This window comes from Equus przewalskii, chromosome 11, assembly GCF_037783145.1.
Source record: "Equus przewalskii isolate Varuska chromosome 11, EquPr2, whole genome shotgun sequence".
In the NCBI taxonomy this organism is placed as follows: Eukaryota; Metazoa; Chordata; class Mammalia; order Perissodactyla; family Equidae; genus Equus; species Equus przewalskii.
The window spans coordinates 25,782,516-25,803,349 of NC_091841.1; the positions used below are offsets into that span (position 1 = coordinate 25,782,516).

Genomic DNA, 20,834 nt, shown 5'->3' on the forward strand with positions numbered 1-20,834 from the left:
CTAACTTTCTTCATCCCACAGTACATCGTGAGCATGTTTCCATGTCAATATATACCTGTGTTCTTAGTTTTTTCTTTCTTTCTTTCTTTCTTTTTTGCTGAGGAAGATTTGCCCTGAGCTAACACTGTTGCCAATCTTCCTCTGTTTTGTATGTGGGTCACCACCACAACATGGCCGCTGATGAGTGGTGTAGGTCTGCACCTGGGAAGCAAACCTGGGCTGCCGAAATGGAGCATGCCGAACTTAACCACTAGGTCACGGGGCCAGCCCACCCAAGTGTTCTTTCTAATGCTAATATTCCATTCTAGAGAGCCAGCATCCTGTTTTCCAGTATCCTCCATGAATGCACATGTGGATGGTTGCCTTTCCTTTTGCTGTGATAAACAGGGCTGCAATGTACATCCTGTGCCCCCAGGGTGGGGTCACCTGTGGGATAAATTCCTCAGAGTGGAACTGCGTTGTATTTTAAAGATTTTATTTTTTTCCTTTTTCTCCCCAAAGCCTCCCGGTACATAGTTGTATATTCTTCGTTGTGGGTTCTTCTAGTTGTGGCGTGTGGGACGCTGCCTCAGTGTGGTTTGATGAGCAGTGCGATGTCCGTGCCCAGGATTCGAACCAACGAAACACTGGGCCGCCTGCAGCGGAGCGCACAAACTTAACCACTCGGCAACAGGGCCAGCCCCGAGTTGTATTTTAAGTAGATGTTGCTAAGTGTACCTTTCCACCAACAGGAGGGCCTGTGTCCCCCAGTCTCCACCACTTGGTATTTCTCAAGAAACAGATGCTCGAAAGGAGATGGCGGGGGTTGGGAACTTTGAATCCGAGGGGATCCAACCATTTGGCACAGAGAAGGGTAAGCCATGTGTGGAACAAGGAAGCCCAGAGGGAAGGGGGCCAGAGAGGCGCCCTGGGAGAGGCTGAGGGACCCACAGGAGGGTCAAAGGGTGATGGGCTCCACGCGCTCATTCACCAAACACTTACAAGCATGCACGACGTCCCAGGTCCTGATGCACACGGCAGCGAACGTCAGGGGCCCTGCCCTCGCGCAGGCAGCATCTGCTGTGGGAGACACGCTGTAAGCACATCAGCAGGGACAGGTCGTCTCAGGCCGTGGGAAGAGCTGCCGGGTAAATGAGTTTGCTGGGCAGAAAGGCCCGTGGCTGAAGCACGTGCAGGCATAGGGAAAGGGGTAGAAGCAGAGAGGGGGGCCGGACCTGGTGCCACCGGGACGTGGATTTCACACGCCGCGGGATCTCTGGAGCGTGTCCATCAGGGTTGTGGAGGAGCGGGTTTTTAAGGGTGCCTCTGGCTGCTGGGTGGGGAATACAATACAGCAAGACTGGCGGCTCGGAAGGCGTTAGTTAGCATTGGAGCCAATGGTGCTTGGGCAAGCCATCAGGGCAGAGCGGGAGAGGGTGGATGGAACAAGCACGAGTCGGCATCGCAGGGATTTCTACCGTCAGCCGGAGAGAGGGAAGCACAGGAGAAAGTGTCTGGTTATCTGTCGCTGTGTAACAAACCCCCTTAAGCTCCCCTGTTTGAACGGCTGAAAACAACGCCGTTTAATTACACCTGGTGATTTTGTGGGTCAGGAAGTCGGTCAGGGCTCAGCTGGACGATTCTTCTGCTCCATATGGCCCGGACTGAGGTCACTCAGTGGGATTCAGCCGGCGACCAGACTGGGCTGGAGGGTCCCAGACGTCCTCCCTCACACACCCGGGCTGGGCTGGTGGAGCAGCTGGGGTGCTCCACGCGGCTAGCTTGGGCTTCCTTGCACCATGGCGGCCTTGGGGCAGGCTGACTTCTTACAGGGCAGCACCGGGCTCCCAGAGCGAGCATCCCAAAAGACAGGGAGCTGGCAGTTTTACGATGACACTTCACTGTATTCTATTGGTCAGAGTAGTCCCAGAGCCCACCAAATTCAAGGGGAGGGGACCTGGACCTTCAGCTTTCAACGGGAGGGGTGTCACCGAGTTTGCTCCATCTTTCATCTCCCTCAGTGCCCCTCGCAGCCTCCTCTTGGTGTTGGGTGTCACATTATGTGCTGTGGTCAATTTAAGTCAGCTTGTCGTGTACTCGGTTTTACTCTCCAGCCTGAACCCAGCTCAGGTGTGCACGAAATACGTTTAACATTTCCGGAGATCAGGGCCCAACCTCGGTTGTATGTACCCATGGGGCCAAATAATTGTGGGGAGCCGCCCTGTATGTTGTAGGATGTTCGGCAGCATCCCAGACTCTATAGAACACCCTCCCCCGAATTGTGACAACCAAAAATGTCTCCAGCATTGCCAAATGGCCCCTGGGGCACGATTGGCCCTGGCTGAGAACCACTGCATTGCAATCAACTCCTTCAGACTCCAAGCCTCCATCCTACCCAGCTGTCAGGAAATTTGATCCCAGTTGTGACTGGGGTTCATCCACGTGATCCCAAATTGGGGGACAGCGTGTGCTGCCTTGAACCTTGGGAAGGGCACTAACCTACTAATAGCTGTCCTCATCGATGTCCTCACTGGCCTCACCTAGTGGTCCCCGAATACAGCCGTTCTCCTCCCATCCCCCTCCCCAACCCCGCACTGCTCATAGGATGTGGCCTGGCAGCCCTGGCTGGGGGTCCCCTCCCACGATGTCTGGCCACCTAGCAACTCCAGGAGCCCACACTCCTTTCCCCATCCCGGTCAAAGGAGGAGATGGCCGGGGAGTCGCCGAGCGGTCTATGTCCAGCCGACGGAATTTGCCGATAGGCTAGAGTGGGTGGGGTCACGCATGCTTCCAGAGCTTCCAGCCTGAACCAGCCCAGGAGGAGGGAGGCCATTGATGAGAGGGAAGTCCAGGGAGGCCTGCCCAGGGGAAGAAGATCGGAGCTCCGATCTGGACACGCTGGGAAGTCCATCCTCCATCCAAGCGGAGACAGCAAGGAGGCAGCTGGGCAGACCAGCCTGAAACTTGGGAGCGAGATGGGAGCTGAAGATAGAAATGCAGGAGTCATCGGAGATGCTATTTATAGCCCTGAGATTGGCTGAGATCTCCTGGGAGGGGGGTGGACGACAAGGCCCCCGGCTGGGCCCTGGAGCTCTCTGAGGAATCATTATCAGATAAAAATTGCCATCAGCTGGCACAGCGCTCCGCTCTCTGGACAAAGTCATTGATGGAACAGAACTCTCTGGAACTTCGTCCCCCGCCCCCTTTCCCGGCTAATCAGGACTCAGATTCTGTCTTGGCAGGACAGCTGGGGTGAGGAGCACTCAGCGAAATATTCTTTAGGAATTTCTCAGAACCCAGAATGGAACTTCCTCCCGTGGAGAGGGAAACCCAGGCTGTGGTAAATTCCCGCTCCCGTGGGGAAAATTCTTATAAAATAAAACTTCGCGTTCCACAGACCCCAGAATTCCAATCTGCCCTCCTTCCATCTCGCCCACCTCTCGCCACCATGCTAAGCTTCCTGAGCTCTAGCCGTTTGATTTTTTTGGATCTTGGGAGAACTTTCACCCTGGAGGTTTGCTCTGCAGAGAAGCTGGTCACCCACGTTGATCCCTTCGGGCTGTCATTCGCTGCCGGATCTGTGGCCTCAGAGGCGACTCCAAACACAGCCCTCGCCATCCTGCTCCCCGCCCTGGAGAGCAGCGGCCCCAGAATAGCAGCATGATTCACTCGGGAGCTGTCACGCAATGCATGGGCCAGGACGCTTTCTGTGCCCGAGCTTCTGCTCGTGTTCCAGGGCCCTGGGGACGGGGACACTGGCCAGCCCGCATCACCGCCTCCCTGCCCACCTCGGGAGAGCTCTGAGTTCATGGAGAAACCTGGAGAAGCCCAAGTTCGTGGAAATTATAAAAGCTAACATTTGTCAATGAGCAGAAGTGGCTTTACTGGGTCCCCCATTCACATCCCTTCTAAAGCTACACAGCTCATTTTTTAATTTATTTTTCCTCAAAGAGGGCTCTCGAATTTTTATAAGTTTTGGGTCTAACAAGACTTGAGTATAAGTTATTTTGTTTAATCCTTATAGTAATCTTGGGATGTCATTGGCACTTCATCATCCCCATTTAGAGACACTACAGCATAGAAAAGCCTTCTTTGGGTGCCTTGAAAATTCCAAGCTTGTTTCAGCCTCAGGGCCTTTGCACATTCTGTCACCCAGCCTGGCAGCCTGTCCTGGGCTGGCTTCTCATCACTCCAGGTGTAAGGGGCCTTCACTAACCACCCACCTGTAGGCACTCCCTCCTTCCCTGCCTCCCTGGTTACGCTCATCCCTTACCTTACGCTTTCTTCATAAGGCTCACCACTGTCTAGAGTTATCTCCATTTGTGCATTTATTTCTATTTAAATGCATGTAGTGCTCACTCTGTGGTCAGGCACTGTTCCATGTACTTTACAAATATCAAATAATTTAATCTCACAACTACTCTGACATCGAAACTTTTTCATCCGCATTTTGAAATGGAAGCAACTGAAGCACAGAGAGGTTAAGCAGGTGGCTTGAAGTCACACAGCTGGTGAGTTGAAGTGTTGTGTGTCTCTCTCCCGCTAGAAGATAAGATCCACGCGAGCAGGAGCGCATCCGTGGGCCACCTTGTTCCCTGTCGATCCCCCACACCAAGAGCAGAGTGCCACACACATTAGGGCTATAAAAAAGGTGTGTGGAGATGACGAGACCAGCTCACTCAGGGAGGAATGGGAAGGAAGCCTGGAGAGAGGCTGTGGGGAGGATGACGGAGGCAGAGCTGGTGTGGGGGCCGCAGTGGCATTGGCGGGTGTGGCAGCCTGGAGACAGTGCCCACGAGACCTGCAGGGCTGGTGGGCAGACTGAATTCAGTGGATGAAGAAGAGAGAAGGCCACCAGCCTCGGCGTCACCTCCGTCCTTCGTGCTCTGTGTCCAATGCATCGCCCCATCCTGTCAGCTCTTCCAAAACGCACCCGGGCCCCAACCTTTCTCCCCCGTCCTCTGCTCCCGCCCCGGCCCATGCCACCACCGCAGCAGCCTCCTAAGGTGTGTCCCAGCTCTCACCCCCGCCCTCTCCACCAGCACAGCGAGCACAGGGATCCTGATGAAACCAAGTTGGATCACGTCACTCCTCTGCTCAAACCTCCTGGGATATTCCACAGTGAACACAGCGGCCTCCCACCCTGCAGGACCTGGCCCTGCTTCCTCTCCAACCCGCTTGTCCACTCCCCCTCGGCTCCTGCCATCCTGGCCACCCCAGGGCCTTTGCATTGGCTGTTCCCTCTGCAAGGTTCTTCCCCAGATTTTCCAAAATCTCACTCGCTCAGGATTTTCCTCGAATATTAACTTCTCACTGAGGTCTGCCCTGGCCCCCCTCACCCGATGCTCCTTTAACCTCCCCCCTGCTTTCTTTTTCTCCACTGCACTTAAGCAGAGATACCATAGAAACTTTTTTTAGTTTGTCAGCCTCAAGAGGATGGGGTCCACGCGCACGGGGGTTTTGTCTGTTTACCGCACTGCATTTCCCCAGGGCCCACAATTACTCCTGACACGTCCTAGGGTATCCAGTAACATTTGGCAGATGAACAGATGCCCGCTGTGCCAGACACTGCACGATGCACCTGGAACACCAGGATAAAGAGACCAGGCCCATGTCAACCTCCCGAACGTGGCGCTGATACGAAAGCCACTGGTTTAGCTCGTGATGGAACATAAGTGTCGCCTACTGTGCTGTGACAAGAAGTAACAGGAGGACAGAAATGAGTGTGCTTGCTGGGGGTAGGTGGCCAACGACCCCTGACAGCTCATCTAAGCCTGGAAGAGCTGGTGGAAGGGGGATGCCAGCCCAGGGCACAGCGGGCAGGGAGCCCGCCGGGGCCGAGGAGCAGAGGTGTCGCTGTGGCTGGAGTTTGGCCCTGAAGGTGGGACCGGGAAAGGAGGGGTTGGAAGGGCAGGCCGCCAGATTAGACAGGCCCTGAGCCCCAATCTACAGCCTCCAGGTTTTAAGCGAGGGAGGGGGTTACCAGGCATCTGGATCCAGTGACTCTGGGGCAGAGTCAAGAGCGGATCAGAGACAGCTGGTGTGGAAGAGGCGGCCGTGGAGACAAGCTCCTGGGAGAGAGAGGGCCCTTAGCCTCCGGGAAGGGATGGCATGACCCAGGGACGGGCAAGAACCAGGACAATGCAGGACCCGAGACGGTCACCCAAGCCTCTCCAGCCCCCAGTCATGCGGCTCCTTTGTTCCATGAACCACACACTGATCCAGGCGGAAGGATCAACATTTTAATCTCGCAGGCCCGTCTCTTCCACGCTCACGCAGGTCTTTGTTTCTTTCATCTCTTTACATCCCAATATCGGAGGCAGCTCCCTTTCATTAAGCGCTAAAAACTCTACTGCATGAATAGGAACCCTCCCACGGCCCCGGATCACCAAGTCCGTCACCCGAGAGGTTCAGAGAGGGTGTGCGTCTCCACGGAGGGGACCAGCGAGGGCGCCCCGCCGCGGGGAGAGCCGGTCTGTCCAGCCAGAGCCCCGGCGCCCTCCTCGCCACGCGGAATGTCTGGACACTCGGAAGCTACCGGCGGGGTCCGGAGTCGGGCCAGGAACCTCGCCCCCCGCACGACCAGGACTGTCACTCCACCGGCTGGGACCCCCGAGCCCTCCCCGGCTCTCGGCCCCCAGGGAGCAGCGGGTCGTCTCGGCCGATCTCGCGAGAACCCGAGGGGACGCGACCCATGGGCAGCGTCCCCACAGCCGCCGGAGCCCGAGCGGCAGAGGCTTCTGGGGCCTCAGACGCCCAGAAACCACCGCAGCGGTGAACCCCACGCGCCCTTTGACGGACAGCCCCTTGAACCTATCAGCGCCAAGTGTGGGCAACTCTCCGCCCAATTGAAATTTTTTTTAATCTGAAGGCGGTTCGTTCATGGGTCCGTCAGCCCAATGGGAGAGGTGGAAATTTCCAGAAAGAACAGGACCAATGGGCGCGGCCAGCTCGGCCATAATTGGCGGACCGAGTGACCAATCCCTGTCGCAGAAGTCCGCTCCTCCCTCCAATCGTAGGATGGGAGGGGATTGTCGGCGAGAGACCAATCCTGAGGCGCGGGGAAGGCAGGGCAGAGGGGATTACTCCCCGCGGTCCAATGAGAGAGAAGCAAAGATGATAGGCTAGACTTCAGACCAATAGTAGAGAAGCAGAGACAGCCCCCAAGGGGAGCGCGACCAGTGAGCAGGCGAGGAAGGGGCGGGATCCGGGGCTCCCGGCAGCTTCTAGTAGGTTCCAGGAGGCGGCGCGTGCGGTTGGGAACGCGGAGCGGACGGAGTCGATTCAACGGGGTTCCGTGCCCGGCAATGGAGCAGGTGAAGGGGGAGGGGCGGGCCGAGGCCCCGGGGCCGCGGCGGGAGCGGCCGAGGCCGGGCCGCGGCTGAGGGCGGGGCGGGCGCCCGATCGGGGCCGCGGCGGCGGCGGGTGGGCGGGCTGGCGGGGCCCGGCCGCGGGGGCGCCCGTCGGCTCCGGGCCCGCGAGGAGCCCCGGGGTGGGGAGAGGGCCGCGGCCGGGCCCCGAGGCCTCCCGGAGGCGGTTGCGGGCTGCGCGGGGGACGGCGCCGGGAGGGATGGAGGGGCCTCGGGAGAGCCGGGAGGGAGCGGTCCCCCCGGGGAACTCGCCCCTGGGAGATCGGGGAGCGCCGGCGAGGGCCCGCCCCGGACTGGGCCGCGGTTGACCGGGAGGAATGCGGGGACACGCTGGAAGGGGCGGGGGACCCGGAAGGCGGCCGGGGGACCCTGCCGTCCCGCATCTGGCAAGGCCGCGATGGAGGAGCGTGTGGCCTGTGTGGCTGATGCAGGAGGGCGGCTGCAGCCGGAGTCCTTGGGACGGATCCCATCTCCGCTGGGGTTTCGCGAATAGAGGGGCGGCCTCTCCCGCGGCTCCTCTTTTTATTTTTGTGTCTCGTGCGTGTGGGTGATTGGGGAGTGACTGAGGACTGCTCCTTTTGCAAGGTCGATTGGTCGCTGCGGGGAATTGAGGGTGTGCAGATCGGCAGCAAGAAGCAAGTTGTTTGCCTCCGCTCGGCGTTTTTGGGGGGGCCGAGTCTGAAGCTGCTGCTGGTTACTCGCAGTGGCTTAATTATATCCTCGGCCCGAAGGTTGTGAAAGGCCTAGAGAGGTTTCATTCGGTTGGAAGCTGTCGTTGGGCTGTAATGAATGGTTTGATCTCGGGGTGGGGACAAGAAAACGGCTCCGTTTTTTGGGCGTGATCTATAAAGCAGAACTTTTTGCTATAGTAGAGCGGTTGCTCCTTTAGCCACTTCTGGAACTTTTTTGCAAAGTTAAAAAAAAACATAGAGTAGAAACTTGTTGGTTAATAAAGTTTTGCACTCTTGTGATAATTAAGTTGTATCTGGGATTAAATAGGTTGTAGGATAAACAAAAAGATTTCTAAGGTGAGAAACACGTTCTGTTAAGTTTAAGAAAGGGGCTTGTCCCACGGTTCTCAAAATAGTAAAAAAAAAAATACTTTTGAGGAGAGTCACACTGCCCATTATAAAAGAGGGTGTACAGGTAGACCCTGAATGAAGGTTTGCCTGAACTCAGAACTGCGCATTTACCCAGACGGTGGTACAAACGACCTGGCATCTTACTCCAGGTGACCTGACACGTTTGCTCCAGGTGCGTTAGAATCTGCCACCTGCATGGGCCTTCTCTACCTCAAGTTTTCATTTTCAACTCCAGCATCCATATTTCAGTTTCAGGAGATACTCAAGTTTGACAGATTTAAGTGTCTAAAGTTGTGTTTTTTTGAACTAAGTACTTTTCAAGTAAGTCCCACAGTGATACACCTTTTGCACTGGACCAAGTCTGGGCATACAAGTGTATAACGTGTTTACCAAAACCATGCTTACTGGTACGTGCACTGCGTGCTGGCGTTTTCTGTTCCGCTTGATGTTTTAAAGTGCCGGTCATCACCTGCAGGCATGAGTTCCTGACCTGCTGCAGCTCGGTACTCAGTTTGGAGAATGACGTTCTGGAGGATAGGCGAGAACTTCACCGAGCTGCTCTCAGCTGCCTCTTGGTACTAGCTGAGTTTTTAAACTTTTCGCTTTCTGGGCTCAAAGATTTTTTTTTTTTTAAAGATTTTTTTTTTCTCTTTTTCTCCCCAGAGCCCCCTATTACATAGTTGTATATTCTTCGTTGTGGGTCCTTCTAGTTGTGGCATGTGGGACGCTGCCTCAGCGTGGTCTGATGAGCAGTGCCATGTCCGCGCCCAGCATTCGAACCAACGAAACACTGGGCCACCTGCAGCGGAGCGCGCGAACTTAACCACTTGGCCACGGGGCCAGCCCCTAGGCTCAAAGATTTTTGTCTCTGCCTGCTAAGTTTGGCGGCCGCCTCCTGCCTTTTCTGTCATAGAGGTGGTCTCTGAGATCTCTGGTTGTTGGAGGAGGTTCCCAACTTGGGTGCTTCACAGTTCCCAAGTCATTTCTCTTCACAGGGTGTCGTCTGGTGTCAGTGTCCTGGGGCATGGGTGGATGAGAGAGAGAATAGTTCAGTAACTTGAACGACATGGCTTGGTCTCATGAAGTGTATTTGCCTATGAAGTGGGGCCCTCCCTCTCTTGTAGGGCATCCCTGGTTATGAGAAACCCCTTTCATTAGGACCCTGTTGTAATATGGCTGAGGCCTGCTTCACTTTTTTAAACTCTCTGGTGTGTTCCTGCTTCTTTCATTCTGAATGTTTGAGAGCATGGAGGCTGAAATCACACACAGTGTTTCTTTATCCTCCCCGTCCCCTTTGTAGTATGTTAATGTTTAAGCATGCTAAAAACTGGTTTTGGGGGCTGGCTTTCCTTTACCTGCTAAGGAACAGAGCAGTAATCTACCAGTTGTGACATACCACCGCACCTGTAAATGGGAGTGGATGCTTCTCTCTTCGTGGGTGAGCGTGTGGATGCTCCTGGAGAAGCCGTCCTAAAGCCTTTCGGGCGCGGGAGCGTGTGTCAGCGTGTCTCTGCACACTTGGGACCCTTCCGTCCTGGTGGCTGCCTCCCGCGAGGAGTGACCAGGCCTGTGTTCAGTTGATCGTTTGGACTCTTTGGAAATATACAGCAGATGAATTCATTTTCCCGTGAAAGGAACTCATGAGTATGTCCTTGAGCGGCTTCGTTAGCTCAAAGTGGAGACTTCTGGAAGAGTGGCTGGTGTTGTTACTAATCCATGCAGGAGCCGGTGGAGGGCAAAGTGTGGGCTTCTAATGTCTTTTCTTTTCTCCTTGGCTGTTCCCAAAAATGTGCAAAATGTAAATGAATTAGCCTCTGATTTCTTTCTTCTGATCTGTAAAGTAAGCTGTTTACTGGTAACTAGTGGAAGGAACATTACCTGAAAAGCCGGGACTGAATGAGCACATTCTGGAAACTGCATTGGCTGCTTTTCTGCTCAGGTGAACGAGCTGAAGGAGAAGGGCAACAAAGCCCTGAGCGCCGGCCACATCGACGATGCGCTGCGCTGCTACTCCGAGGCCATTAAGTTAGACCCGCAGAACCACGTGCTGTACAGCAACCGCTCGGCCGCCTACGCCAAGAAAGGGGACTACCAGAAGGCCTACGAGGACGGCTGCAAGACCGTGGACCTGAAGCCTGACTGGGGCAAGGTGAGCTGGGGCCGACTGGGGCTCTGCGGCCTTCCGGGAGCGCCCTTTGCTGTCCGCTCCTTCAATACTGGGCTCTCCTGCCCGGCTGGCTGCCTCTGCCGATGGCAGTTTATTACCCACCATCCCCCCTGTTTGAGTACGGTCCTCTGAGTAATGGCATATGTCGCCGAATCTGAGACGCCGACAGATACGAGAGACATCTTATTTTTTGTACTAGTAAGAGGAAAGTGACACTTGCTCATAAGGCGGGGGTGCGTCTTGGCTGGCTGGCTGGCTGGCTTCTGTGGTTATCATTCCGGGCCGTGCCTCCTGCCCCTCTTCCTGTTTTGTGTTTGGCCTTCGCATGAATACCTGTTTTGTTCCCGAAACATGAAATAAGTTCTTTGGAGTTCGTCTTGTGGATTACGTCTAGGTGTTCTTTATTTTGTTCCGTGTCTGTCCTTGTTGATTTAAGGGCTATTCTCGAAAAGCAGCAGCTCTTGAATTCCTAAACCGATTTGAAGAAGCCAAGCGAACCTATGAAGAGGGTTTAAAACACGAAGCAAATAATGCTCAGCTGAAGGAGGGCTTGCAGAACATGGAGGCGCGGTTGGCAGGTGGGCCCCGTGCACACGGGGTTGTCTTTTTTAAATGAGATTAAATTTGAGGCCCCCCCCCATGTGTCAGTCAGGTAGGCTGTGGGGGCACAGTAACACGAATGAACCCACTTTCTAGTGACGCGCTTCTCTTTGTTCGCAACAGAGAGGAAATTCATGAACCCTTTCAACATGCCCAATCTGTACCAGAAGCTGGAGAGCGACCCCAGGACCCGGACGCTGCTGGCGGATCCCAGCTACCGGGAGCTGATCGAGCAGCTACGGAGCAAGCCGTCCGACCTGGGCACGTAAGTCGAGGCGGCACGCTCTGCGTCTGGAAGTGGGCGAGCACGGCCCCCCTCGTTCAGACTGCAGGCTTTCTGCCCTTGCTTTTTCTCAAAGGAACAGTAGGAGTTTGTTGTTTGGTTTGCTGTTCGTTTGTATTTCTAGAGTCAGGGGAGGCATCCGTCAGAGTGACCTGGAACGTTCATTCTAACCCTCACGTGCCTCTTCACTGCTCTCCTACAATTCTTTTTTTCCCAAAGAGTGGCACCTGAGCTAATATCTCTTGCCAGTCTTCTTTTCTTCTTCTTCTTCCCAAAGCCGCCTGGTACATAGTTGTATGTTCTAGCTGTGAGCGCCTCTGGTTGTGGCATGTGGGACTGGGACGCCACCTCAGCATGGCCTGATGAGCGGGGCCATGTCCGTGCTTGGGATCCGAACCTGTGCAAGCCTGGGCCGCCGGAAGTGGAGCACGTGGACTTAACTCCTTGGCCAAGGGGCCGGCCTTCTCTCCTACAGTTGTGGTCTCGCGCCAGCCCTGTCCTTTCTGTGCACGCAGGCCCCGCTGTCTCTGTGGGTAGACTGGAGTGGAAACTGGAGGTTGTGAGGAAGGTCAGGTGTAAAGCTGTCTCTCTAAACCTTGTCCTGGTGTCTGCGGCCCCTGAACCCCCTGGCTCCTGAGGCGCGACGATGAAGCGGCCCTGTAACTCTTCCACGTTTTCTGAGATTTCTCTCTTCTGAGCTGCAAAGTAGTCTGTTGTCTCCTGGCTTCAAGAAATAAACCTGGCCCCTGTTCCGTCGTTTTAGATGGGTGTTGGAAGGGTGGAGTGCTCCCCGCCTGTGACTCACGGTGCAGAGTCAGGCAGTCTGCTGCTGGGGAGGAGCTTTGTCCCCAGCGTTCCGGGTGCACACTGGGCTCGAGCACTGAGTGGGGTTTAAGGTCAGTTACAGGGAAGAGTAATTGCTGGTGTTCTCTTCTTACCAATCCTAGGAAACTGCAGGACCCCCGGATCATGACCACCCTGAGCGTCCTCCTCGGGGTCGATCTGGGCAGCATGGATGAGGAGGAGGAAGTTGCGACCCCTCCGCCACCGCCGCCTCCTAAAAAGGAGACCAAGCCAGAGCCGATGGAGGAAGATCTTCCAGAGAATAAGAAACAGGTCGCGTGTTTGTTCTCTCCTCACTGCCGTAGGTTCATGAACCATCTGGTCGCTTTCCCTCTGGCAGGTGGGAACCGCCCTAGACGGGGGCTGGCCGTCGCCATCTTTTGAGTGCTTAGTATGTGCTAAGTTTATTATTCATTAGAGTGGTCACCATGCTGAAAGGTCCACTTCACAAGCGATTCCGTAGGAGTCACATACCTCAGAAACTCCGCAGTTCTGTAGCCCCACGGCCGCTGTGGTGGAGCCGGCTGGAGGCATTGGACAGGCCAGGGCAGGAGGCCTGGAGAGAGCCTGTCCTCCGGGAGCTGGGCGCGTGCTGTCTGCGGCAGTCCGCAGGCTTCTCTTGCTGGTTGGACGTGGCATGTAATGGGAAGGTGTCCACGTAGCGACACTGTCTTCCAGAGCTGGAGGCGTGGATTCCCTTGTGAGTAAGACCGTCACGTTGTCGCCTGATTTAGCACCTTTGAAGGGGTGAGCGTTGGTTGGTGAGCGTGTCTCAGCGCTGGAAAAGGGCCTGACATTGTGGGTGGCGGTGAGGACGCTGAGGACTCCTGCCGCCACGCAGCCCCTTCTCCCAGTGCCGTCCCCAGCCCCTCTGCTGTGGTTCCCTACAACTGAGACCCCGAGGTCGCCACCTGACGGAGACCAGACTTGCCGCAGCCTCTCCCAGAAAATCCTGGGACAGAACTATGCTGTCCTCTTTGGAGTGGCTTCACGTTGCAGGGCCATCCTTTCCCCTGAGCTTTCTGACAGCGGTCCAGGCGAGGAGGCGGGGAAGGGGGAGTTTCAGAGGAAGCGGAGACGAAGCTCTTAGCTTTCCCTTCTCACGGCTGGTCCTTCACTGTTGCACGTCCGTAGCTGGTCAGCGAGGAGGCCTGTGGGTGGAGAGCTCGCGTCGGTGCACGCAGCAGCTGCACACGCGCTTGAGTGCTGGTGGCAGCTCACAGGCCCTCACGCTCTGCTGCCAGGGTCGATGGGCTCCGCGCTCATTCTCCCACACCTTTTCTAGGCCCTGAAAGAGAAGGAGCTGGGGAACGAGGCCTACAAGAAGAAGGACTTTGACACAGCCTTGAAGCACTACGACAGAGCCAAGGGCCTGGACCCCACCAACATGACCTACCTGACCAACCAAGCAGGTGAGGCGTGGCCCGAGGGGCAGGTGCGGTGTCGGGCGGGCCTGGGGCAGCGACAGGGCTGACTCTTCCTCCTCGCCCGTCCTGCCTGGCAGCCGTGTACTTCGAAAAGGGCGACTACAGTAAATGCCGGGAGCTTTGTGAGAAGGCCATTGAAGTGGGGCGAGAAAACCGAGAAGACTACAGACAGATTGCCAAGTACGCTCGGGCTTCTGGAATACCTGGAGTGGAGTGGAGGCTTCCGTCTGACCTAAGTTTCCCTGCGTGGGGACGGGGGTGCTGGTTCAGACCTGCCCTGTTGACGGTGGGCTGGGAAGGGGGCTGCAGGAGCAGAGACCACGGGTGCTGGACGGCCACGGTGCCTGGGTGACGGCATGGGGTGGCTTCTGGTGGCAGGTGGTGTTTCTCTGCAGGGCTGAGCTGGGTCTGCTCTGCCCCTAGCAAGTTCTTTGTCCTGTCTTTGTCAGAGCTTACGCTCGAATCGGCAACTCGTACTTCAAAGAGGAGCAGTACAAGGATGCCATCCATTTCTACAACAAGTCCCTGGCAGAGCACCGCACCCCGGACGTGCTCAAGAAGTGCCAGCAGGTGGGCGGGGAGAGGGCGGGCCGTGGGTTCTCGCTTCTGACTTCTTTTATTGTCATTAACATTTAGTAATGAACCTTAGATGTTTTTAAGTAGCGTCCTGGGTCATTTTATGTGGTGTTGCCTCTGTTCCTTGATGATGACAGCATGTAGGGAATAACTCAGTTTTTTTGCCATCCTTTTTTATGGGCCAAGGTTTCAGCCTCACGTAGGTTAATGTTGAGGGTCAGTGTGCTAACAGTGTCATGGTTCTCGTGGTAACATAAGGTTTTTCTTGTCCTATGCAACCAGAGTGTTGTGTATTATGCCGTTTCTCACATTATGTACGGGGACGATTTTTGTCACAAAAAGCTTGATCAGAAAGTTGATTGTGCTGCCTGTACGTGCGTCATGTTCAATAGGGCGCATCTTTGTACCCGACGTTCGGGTATCCCCTGCTTTTCAAAGGTTCGTGTTCTGCCGCTTCTCTTTTATGGAAGACCTACGTTAGCACAGTACCGCCCCGCAGAGTTCTGGGCAGACGTTCTGAGAAATGCGGTGTTAGGCGATTTCGTCATCGTGCGAATGTCACAAGTGCACTTACACACCCCCACGTGGTGTCGTCTGCCGCACACCCAGGCGGAGTGGCGTTAGTCTTATGGGACCACTGTGGTAGACGCAGTGTGTCCTTGGCCGGGCCGTCGGTATGCAGCATACGACTGTACGTACTTTGGGTTGTCGGAATAAATCCAAAAAGCATTTTCCCTTCAACAAGAAAATAGCGTTTTCGCTTTACGCCATTTCGGCTTGCGAAAGTTTTCATAGGAACGCTCTGCTTTTGGACAGCAGAGGAACCTATGTGTCATTGTCGTTTATTCTATTCCGTGGTGTACCTTGATAACGAGGAATATAAAATTCTTAAAATGAAAATTACGTCTTGCCAACAGTAATCTCTGAAAATTAAAATCCTGATCAGGTTTTTTGCCCGACGTTTATGTTTGTGAGAGTTTAAGTGACTATTCAAGAATGATTTTTTTCTTAGGCAGAGAAAATCCTGAAGGAGCAGGAGCGGCTCGCCTACATAAACCCTGACCTGGCTCTGGAGGAGAAGAACAAAGGCAACGAATGTTTCCAGAAAGGTAGCTTTCAGATGGTGGGACTTTCCGCCGAGCGTGGTGTGGACGTTCCCTGCGGGCCTGGGGTGACTGCAGGGAGATAGGCCCTGGGGGACAAGTGGCTGTGTGCTGTTTCTAAGAAGTGTGTCTTTTCTTTATGCAGGGGACTATCCCCAGGCCATGAAGCATTACACAGAAGCCATCAGACGGAACCCCAGAGACGCCAAGTTGTACAGCAATCGGGCGGCCTGCTACACCAAGCTCCTGGAGTTCCCGCTGGCACTCAAGGTGCGCTTGGGCCCGGGGCAGCGTCGCGCGACCTGTGCGGACACAGTGCGCTGTCTCTCTGCCCGTTTTTCCAACGTCAGCTCGATGTCCTTACTTGACTGCAGACTCAGGGTGGTGGTGCGTGAGTGAGGCGTGCAGGACTCGGGAGCTGTCTGCCCGGCCCTGCCCGTGGCCGTGAGTGGCTGGGGGCATTTGGGAAAGTGCATCCTCTCCCGGTTCCCTGATGGCTGGCTGCTTTCCCTCCCTCTTGCCCTTCCTCACGTGTGTGTTCGTTTGTTTTGCCTTTTTAACATTGTACGTGTCCAGGTCAGTGGCATTAGGTACCTTCATGGTGTTGTGCAGCCATCACTGCCATCCGTCTCCAGAACTTTCTCACGTTCCAACGGAAACTCGGCATCCTTTAGACACTCCCCATTTCTGCTCCCCAGCCCCTGGCGATCCCCGTTTACTTTCTGTCTTAGTTTGGCCGCTCTGGGGACCTCGTATAGGTGGAACCGTACAGTGTTGGTTCTTTGTGTCTGGCTTATTGCACTTGGTAGAACATCTTCCGCTTCATGTTGTGGCGTGTGTCAGCGTTTCCTTCCCTTGTAAGGCTGAGGGCTGCTTCGTTGTGTGTATTTTCCACCTTTTGTCTGTCTGTTCGGCCCTCGGTAGACGTTGGGTCGTTTGCGTCTTCTGGCTGTTGCGGATCCTGCTGCTCTGAACCTGGCTGTACGGTATCTGTTCGCGTCTCTAGCTTGCGTTCTTTTGGGTGTTCCGTCCAGCAGTGGATGCTGGGTCTTAGCGTGGTTCTGTGTGTAATCTCTCTGCGGGAACCGCCAGACTGCCTTGCGCAGTAGCGTGGCCGTCCTCCCGCACCTGGATGTTGAGCTCAGCTGGGCAGGGCTGCTCTTCTTAGTTTCGTCCGTGTGGTCAGGTAGGCTGGCCGACCCTCTGCACGAGTTGCTCCCCATTGCTCTCTTGACCACGAGCCGCTCTGCCTCTATGGGCGATTTTTTGACAGTTCTCTAGGAGACAAACCTCGGCCATCTTGTGGCAAGGTGACAAAATGTGATGTTTCTAGAGACACCAGCACCTGAGTCCATCATGGTTTTTTGGGTTGATGCCACTGTGTTCTGGGTCTGTCTGGTCTAGAGACGTCACTGCTGCTGGTAGGACAGTAAGTGTAGTGTCAGAAGCAGTTTCATCTGCAGAGCGACGGGGAGCATGGTCCGTGGCCTGTGAGGCGGAGCCGCGCTGTCCGCTCGTGCGCGTCGGGCGGAGGGCAGTGGAGCCGCCGCTGCTCCAGGGCCGCGGGGCAGAGTTGAGTTCTGCCAGGTGTGCACACAACACTGTGTAGCGTCATTTTCCCCAGAGTTTTGTCTTTTGAATATATTTCAAACGAAACTACACAAGACCTGTGTGTTCTCTCTCTCCATTCAACAGTGAGTTTTGACACACTTTTGCTGAACCATTTGTGGAAGGAAATCGTGTACATTTTGCCACTTGACCTCAATATTCTCTTGCTTGCGTCTCCTGCAATGGTTCTTTCCAGCCAGCTACAGTGTTATTGGCACCTAATAATGGCCCGGCGCAGGCCGTATGCCGCCTGCTGTGTGTCTATAGTGATTGCCTACTTGTCCAAAAATACATTTTTGGGTTCTTTTTCAAAGATTGGCACCTCAGCTAACATCTGTTGCCAGTCTTTTTTTTTTTTTTCTTCTCCTCCCCAAAGCCCCCCAGTACATAGCTGTATATTCCAGTTGTAGGTTCTCTGGTTGTGGCATGTGGGACGCCAACTCAGCATGGCTTGATGAGCGGTGTCATGTCTGCACCCAGGATCCGAACCAGCAAAACCCTGGGCCGCCAAAGCGGAGCGCGTGAACTTAACTGCTTGGCCAGGGGCTGGCCCCCAAAAATATGTGTTAAGGCTGTCAGTGTCAAGGCCCATACATTTCATCTGGTTGTTGTGTCCTCTTCGGTTTCCCAAAGTAAAAGTTTTCCCTTTTGGGGTTTTTCGTAACCTCACCTTGTGAAGAGTTCGGGCCTCTTGGCGGCGGCGGGGTTACGCTGTGATCTGGATTTGTCATTGCTCGTGGTTTTGCTTCCCTTGCTCGTTGGCCCTCCTTTTGCTGGGCCTGCTGTTGAGTGACTCGGGCGGGGGTTGACAGAAGCTCTGGAGGCACAAGTAGACCTTTCTGTAGTGGCTCTGGGTGAAGAGTTAAGATTCGAAGTTCCGGGGCCAGCCCCGCGGCCCAGTGATGAAGTTTGCGCACTCCGCTTCGGTGGCCCAGGGTTTTGCCAGTTCAAATCCTGGTCGCAGACATGGCACCGCCGTCAGGCCATGTGAGGAGGCGTCCCACATGCCACAACTAGAAGGACCTGCAACTAAAAATACGCAACTATGTACTGGGGAGTTTGGGGAGAAAAAGAAAAAAATTAAAAAAAAAAAAAAAAGATTTGGAGTTCCGAATGATGAGTAGTTCGTCGAGAGGGAGGAGCCTGATTCTTTTCTGCCTCTCCTTCCTAGGACTGTGAGGAGTGTATCCAGCTAGAGCCGACCTTCAGTAAGTGCCTTTCCGCCGCCTGTCCCCTCTGCTTGACTCTGGCCAAAAAATTGGAGAGGATGGCGTGTCGTTTGCTTGTGTGTCTTTGGGGCCCGTAGCGTTTAGGAGCTAGCATCGGGGGCATGAGGGATGTTGGCGTTCAGGCGAAGAGGTGGAAGGAGCGGCCTTTGGAGCTGCGTTTTGGGTGACAGCTCCGCTCTCCGTTTCCCTCTGCAGTCAAGGGTTACACACGGAAAGCCGCTGCCCTGGAAGCGATGAAGGACTACACGAAAGCCATGGATGTCTACCAGAAGGCGCTAGAGCTGGACTCCAGCTGTAAGGTGGGCTGCTGTGGCCTGGCCTTCCCCTGCCTCCGTTTCCCTGTGGGTCCTCGTTCACTGTCTTCCCTCTCAGCTGTTTCTACGTCAGTCTCTTCCCTCCTCCATCCCCTTGCCGTGTGGGGCCTGCTGGAGCAGGGAGCCTGGTAGTGCTGACGCCTCCCCTTTGGCTTTGCCGGAATGTAGGAGGCTGCAGACGGGTACCAGCGCTGCATGATGGCCCAGTACAACCGGCACGACAGCCCCGAAGACGTGAAGCGGCGGGCCATGGCCGACCCCGAGGTGCAGCAGATAATGAGTGACCCGGCCATGCGGCTCATCCTGGAACAGATGCAGAAGGACCCGCAGGCCCTGAGCGAGTGAGTTGAGCTGGGGAGACAGCCTTGAAGGAGAGAAGGGAACGAATACGGAACGCGGGCGGGCTGTGGTCGGTCTGGGTGGGACCTTGTCATCGTTCTTACTGAGAACTTCCAGGTGGGCAGTCGGTGGGTGAAGGGGCTCCATCCGTGTGTCAGGGTGGCGTCGGTGGTCACTTGGGAAGGCCAGTTTTGCTGGGGGAAAGGTGTCGGCTTGAAGCCGTGTCTGGGCCTGCTGCTCGGTGGACGGGTCAGGCCCCACCCATGGCCGTCGGCGCGGGGACTCCTCAGCCGCCTCCCGTCGGCGCTGTGCAGGGGTTTGCGTGGGGGCCTGTTCTCAGAGCAGGTCAGGCTGTGTTCGGGTTAAGTCTCATTTCGAGTGTCTTTGCCTCTTCTTCACAGACACTTAAAGAATCCTGTAATAGCGCAGAAGATCCAGAAGCTGATGGATGTGGGTCTGATCGCAATTCGGTGATGACTTGCTCGTCATCCCCCTTCCCTTCGCCCTGGTGTGGAAAGAGGAGCTGGGACCGTGGCAGGCAGCACGGAGCAGAGGGGAGAGCAGGGGAAGGCGAGCGCCCGCCCTCGGTGTTGAGACGGGGCTCCTCACGTCCAAGCCAGAGACTCGTGCACAGCTCCTGGCGCAGCGCCGCCTCGGGCCCTCCCAGCACACGCATGGTCTCCTGCTGCCCTCGTTCCGGTTCCGGGTCCTTCCCCGCCCCAGGCGCTGTCTCGGCTGCTCTCCCATAGTTGGTTATTTTTTATTTGGGGCAGTGGGCATGTGTGTGTTGGGGGTGTTCTTCCAACCTCAGGTCCCAGCTGTCTTCACGGTGTTAACTCCACGTCCCCTTCTCCAATAAAACAAGCCAGTCGGGCGTGGTTCTACGTTGCTATGTCCTGGAGTCGTTTTGTTTTGCCAAAAGACTTTAAAGTGGGCTGTCTTGCAGGGGTCGCCGCCTGCGCCTGTGTTGGGGAGGTGTGAGTGGCTTGACTAGACAGCAGCCAGAGGCCGACTTCTGTTTTCCCTTCCTTTCTATCATGGAGCTGGGCCTGCGTCCACCGCTCTGTCCAGGCGACCACCAGGTGGTGCTGTTGCTCCACGGACAGTGGAGGAGCCTGGAGGCTCCGGGCGCGGAGCGGCCCTGACTGCAGAGGGTTGGAGAAACAGTGCTCCCAGCGGTCACTTCTCCACATTCAGTCTCAACACAACCAGCTAGATCCGGAAAGCGCTGGCTCCCACCCCGAGCCAGAAACTGTTCCCCTCACAAGACAATGCTTCCTACCTCAGAGAGACGAGGTCTACTGTCAGCTGCTAAACGTTAGTTTCAGTTGGCTATTTTTGTTTCTTTAATACTTTTCTTTTTTGAGGAAGGTTAGCCCAGAGCTAATATCTGCCAGTCCTCTTCTTTTTTGCTGAGGAAGACTGGCCCTGAGCTAACATCCATGCCCAACTTCCTCTACTTTATATGTGGGACGCCTGCCACAGCATGGCTTGACAAGCAGTGCCATGTCCGCACCTGGGATCCGAACTGGTGAACCCCGGGCTGCGTAAGTGGAATGTGTGAATTTAACCACTGTGCCACCGGGCCAGCCCTTCGTTTCAGTTTTTAAAGAACTCCCTGGGCCGGCCTCGTGGTACAGCGGTAATTTCACATGTTCGCCTCGGTGGCCCAGGGTTTGCGTGTTCGGATCCCAGGTGCAGACCTGCACACTGATTATCAAGAAGCCATGCTGTGGTAGGTGTCCCACGTAGAAAGTAGAGGAAGATAGGCACAGGTGTTAGCTCAGGGCCAGTCTTCCTCAGCAAAAAGAGGAGGATTGGCAGATGTTAGCTCAGGGCTAATCTTTCTCAAAAAAAAAAATTTTTCTTTTAAATAAATAACCAAATTAAAAATAAAGAGTTCCTGCTGTCACC

At 55.3% G+C, this 20,834-nt stretch overlaps 1 protein-coding gene across 1 annotated transcript; it reads left to right on the top strand.

Annotated features, from left to right (window-relative positions):
• The first annotated feature begins 5,936 nt into the window (after window positions 1-5,936).
• On the top strand, window positions 5,937-19,804 carry STIP1 (stress induced phosphoprotein 1). The gene is made up of 14 exons (XM_070565252.1): window positions 5,937-7,295; window positions 10,371-10,580; window positions 11,035-11,176; window positions 11,322-11,463; window positions 12,429-12,597; window positions 13,610-13,736; window positions 13,829-13,931; window positions 14,201-14,321; window positions 15,340-15,436; window positions 15,576-15,700; window positions 18,210-18,246; window positions 18,463-18,566; window positions 18,750-18,922; window positions 19,322-19,804. The coding sequence occupies exons 1-14, from the start codon at window positions 7,287-7,289 to the stop codon at window positions 19,392-19,394; spliced, it is 1,632 nt and encodes a 543-aa protein (XP_070421353.1). The 5' UTR covers window positions 5,937-7,286; the 3' UTR covers window positions 19,395-19,804.
• The last annotated feature ends 1,030 nt before the right edge of the window (window positions 19,805-20,834 follow it).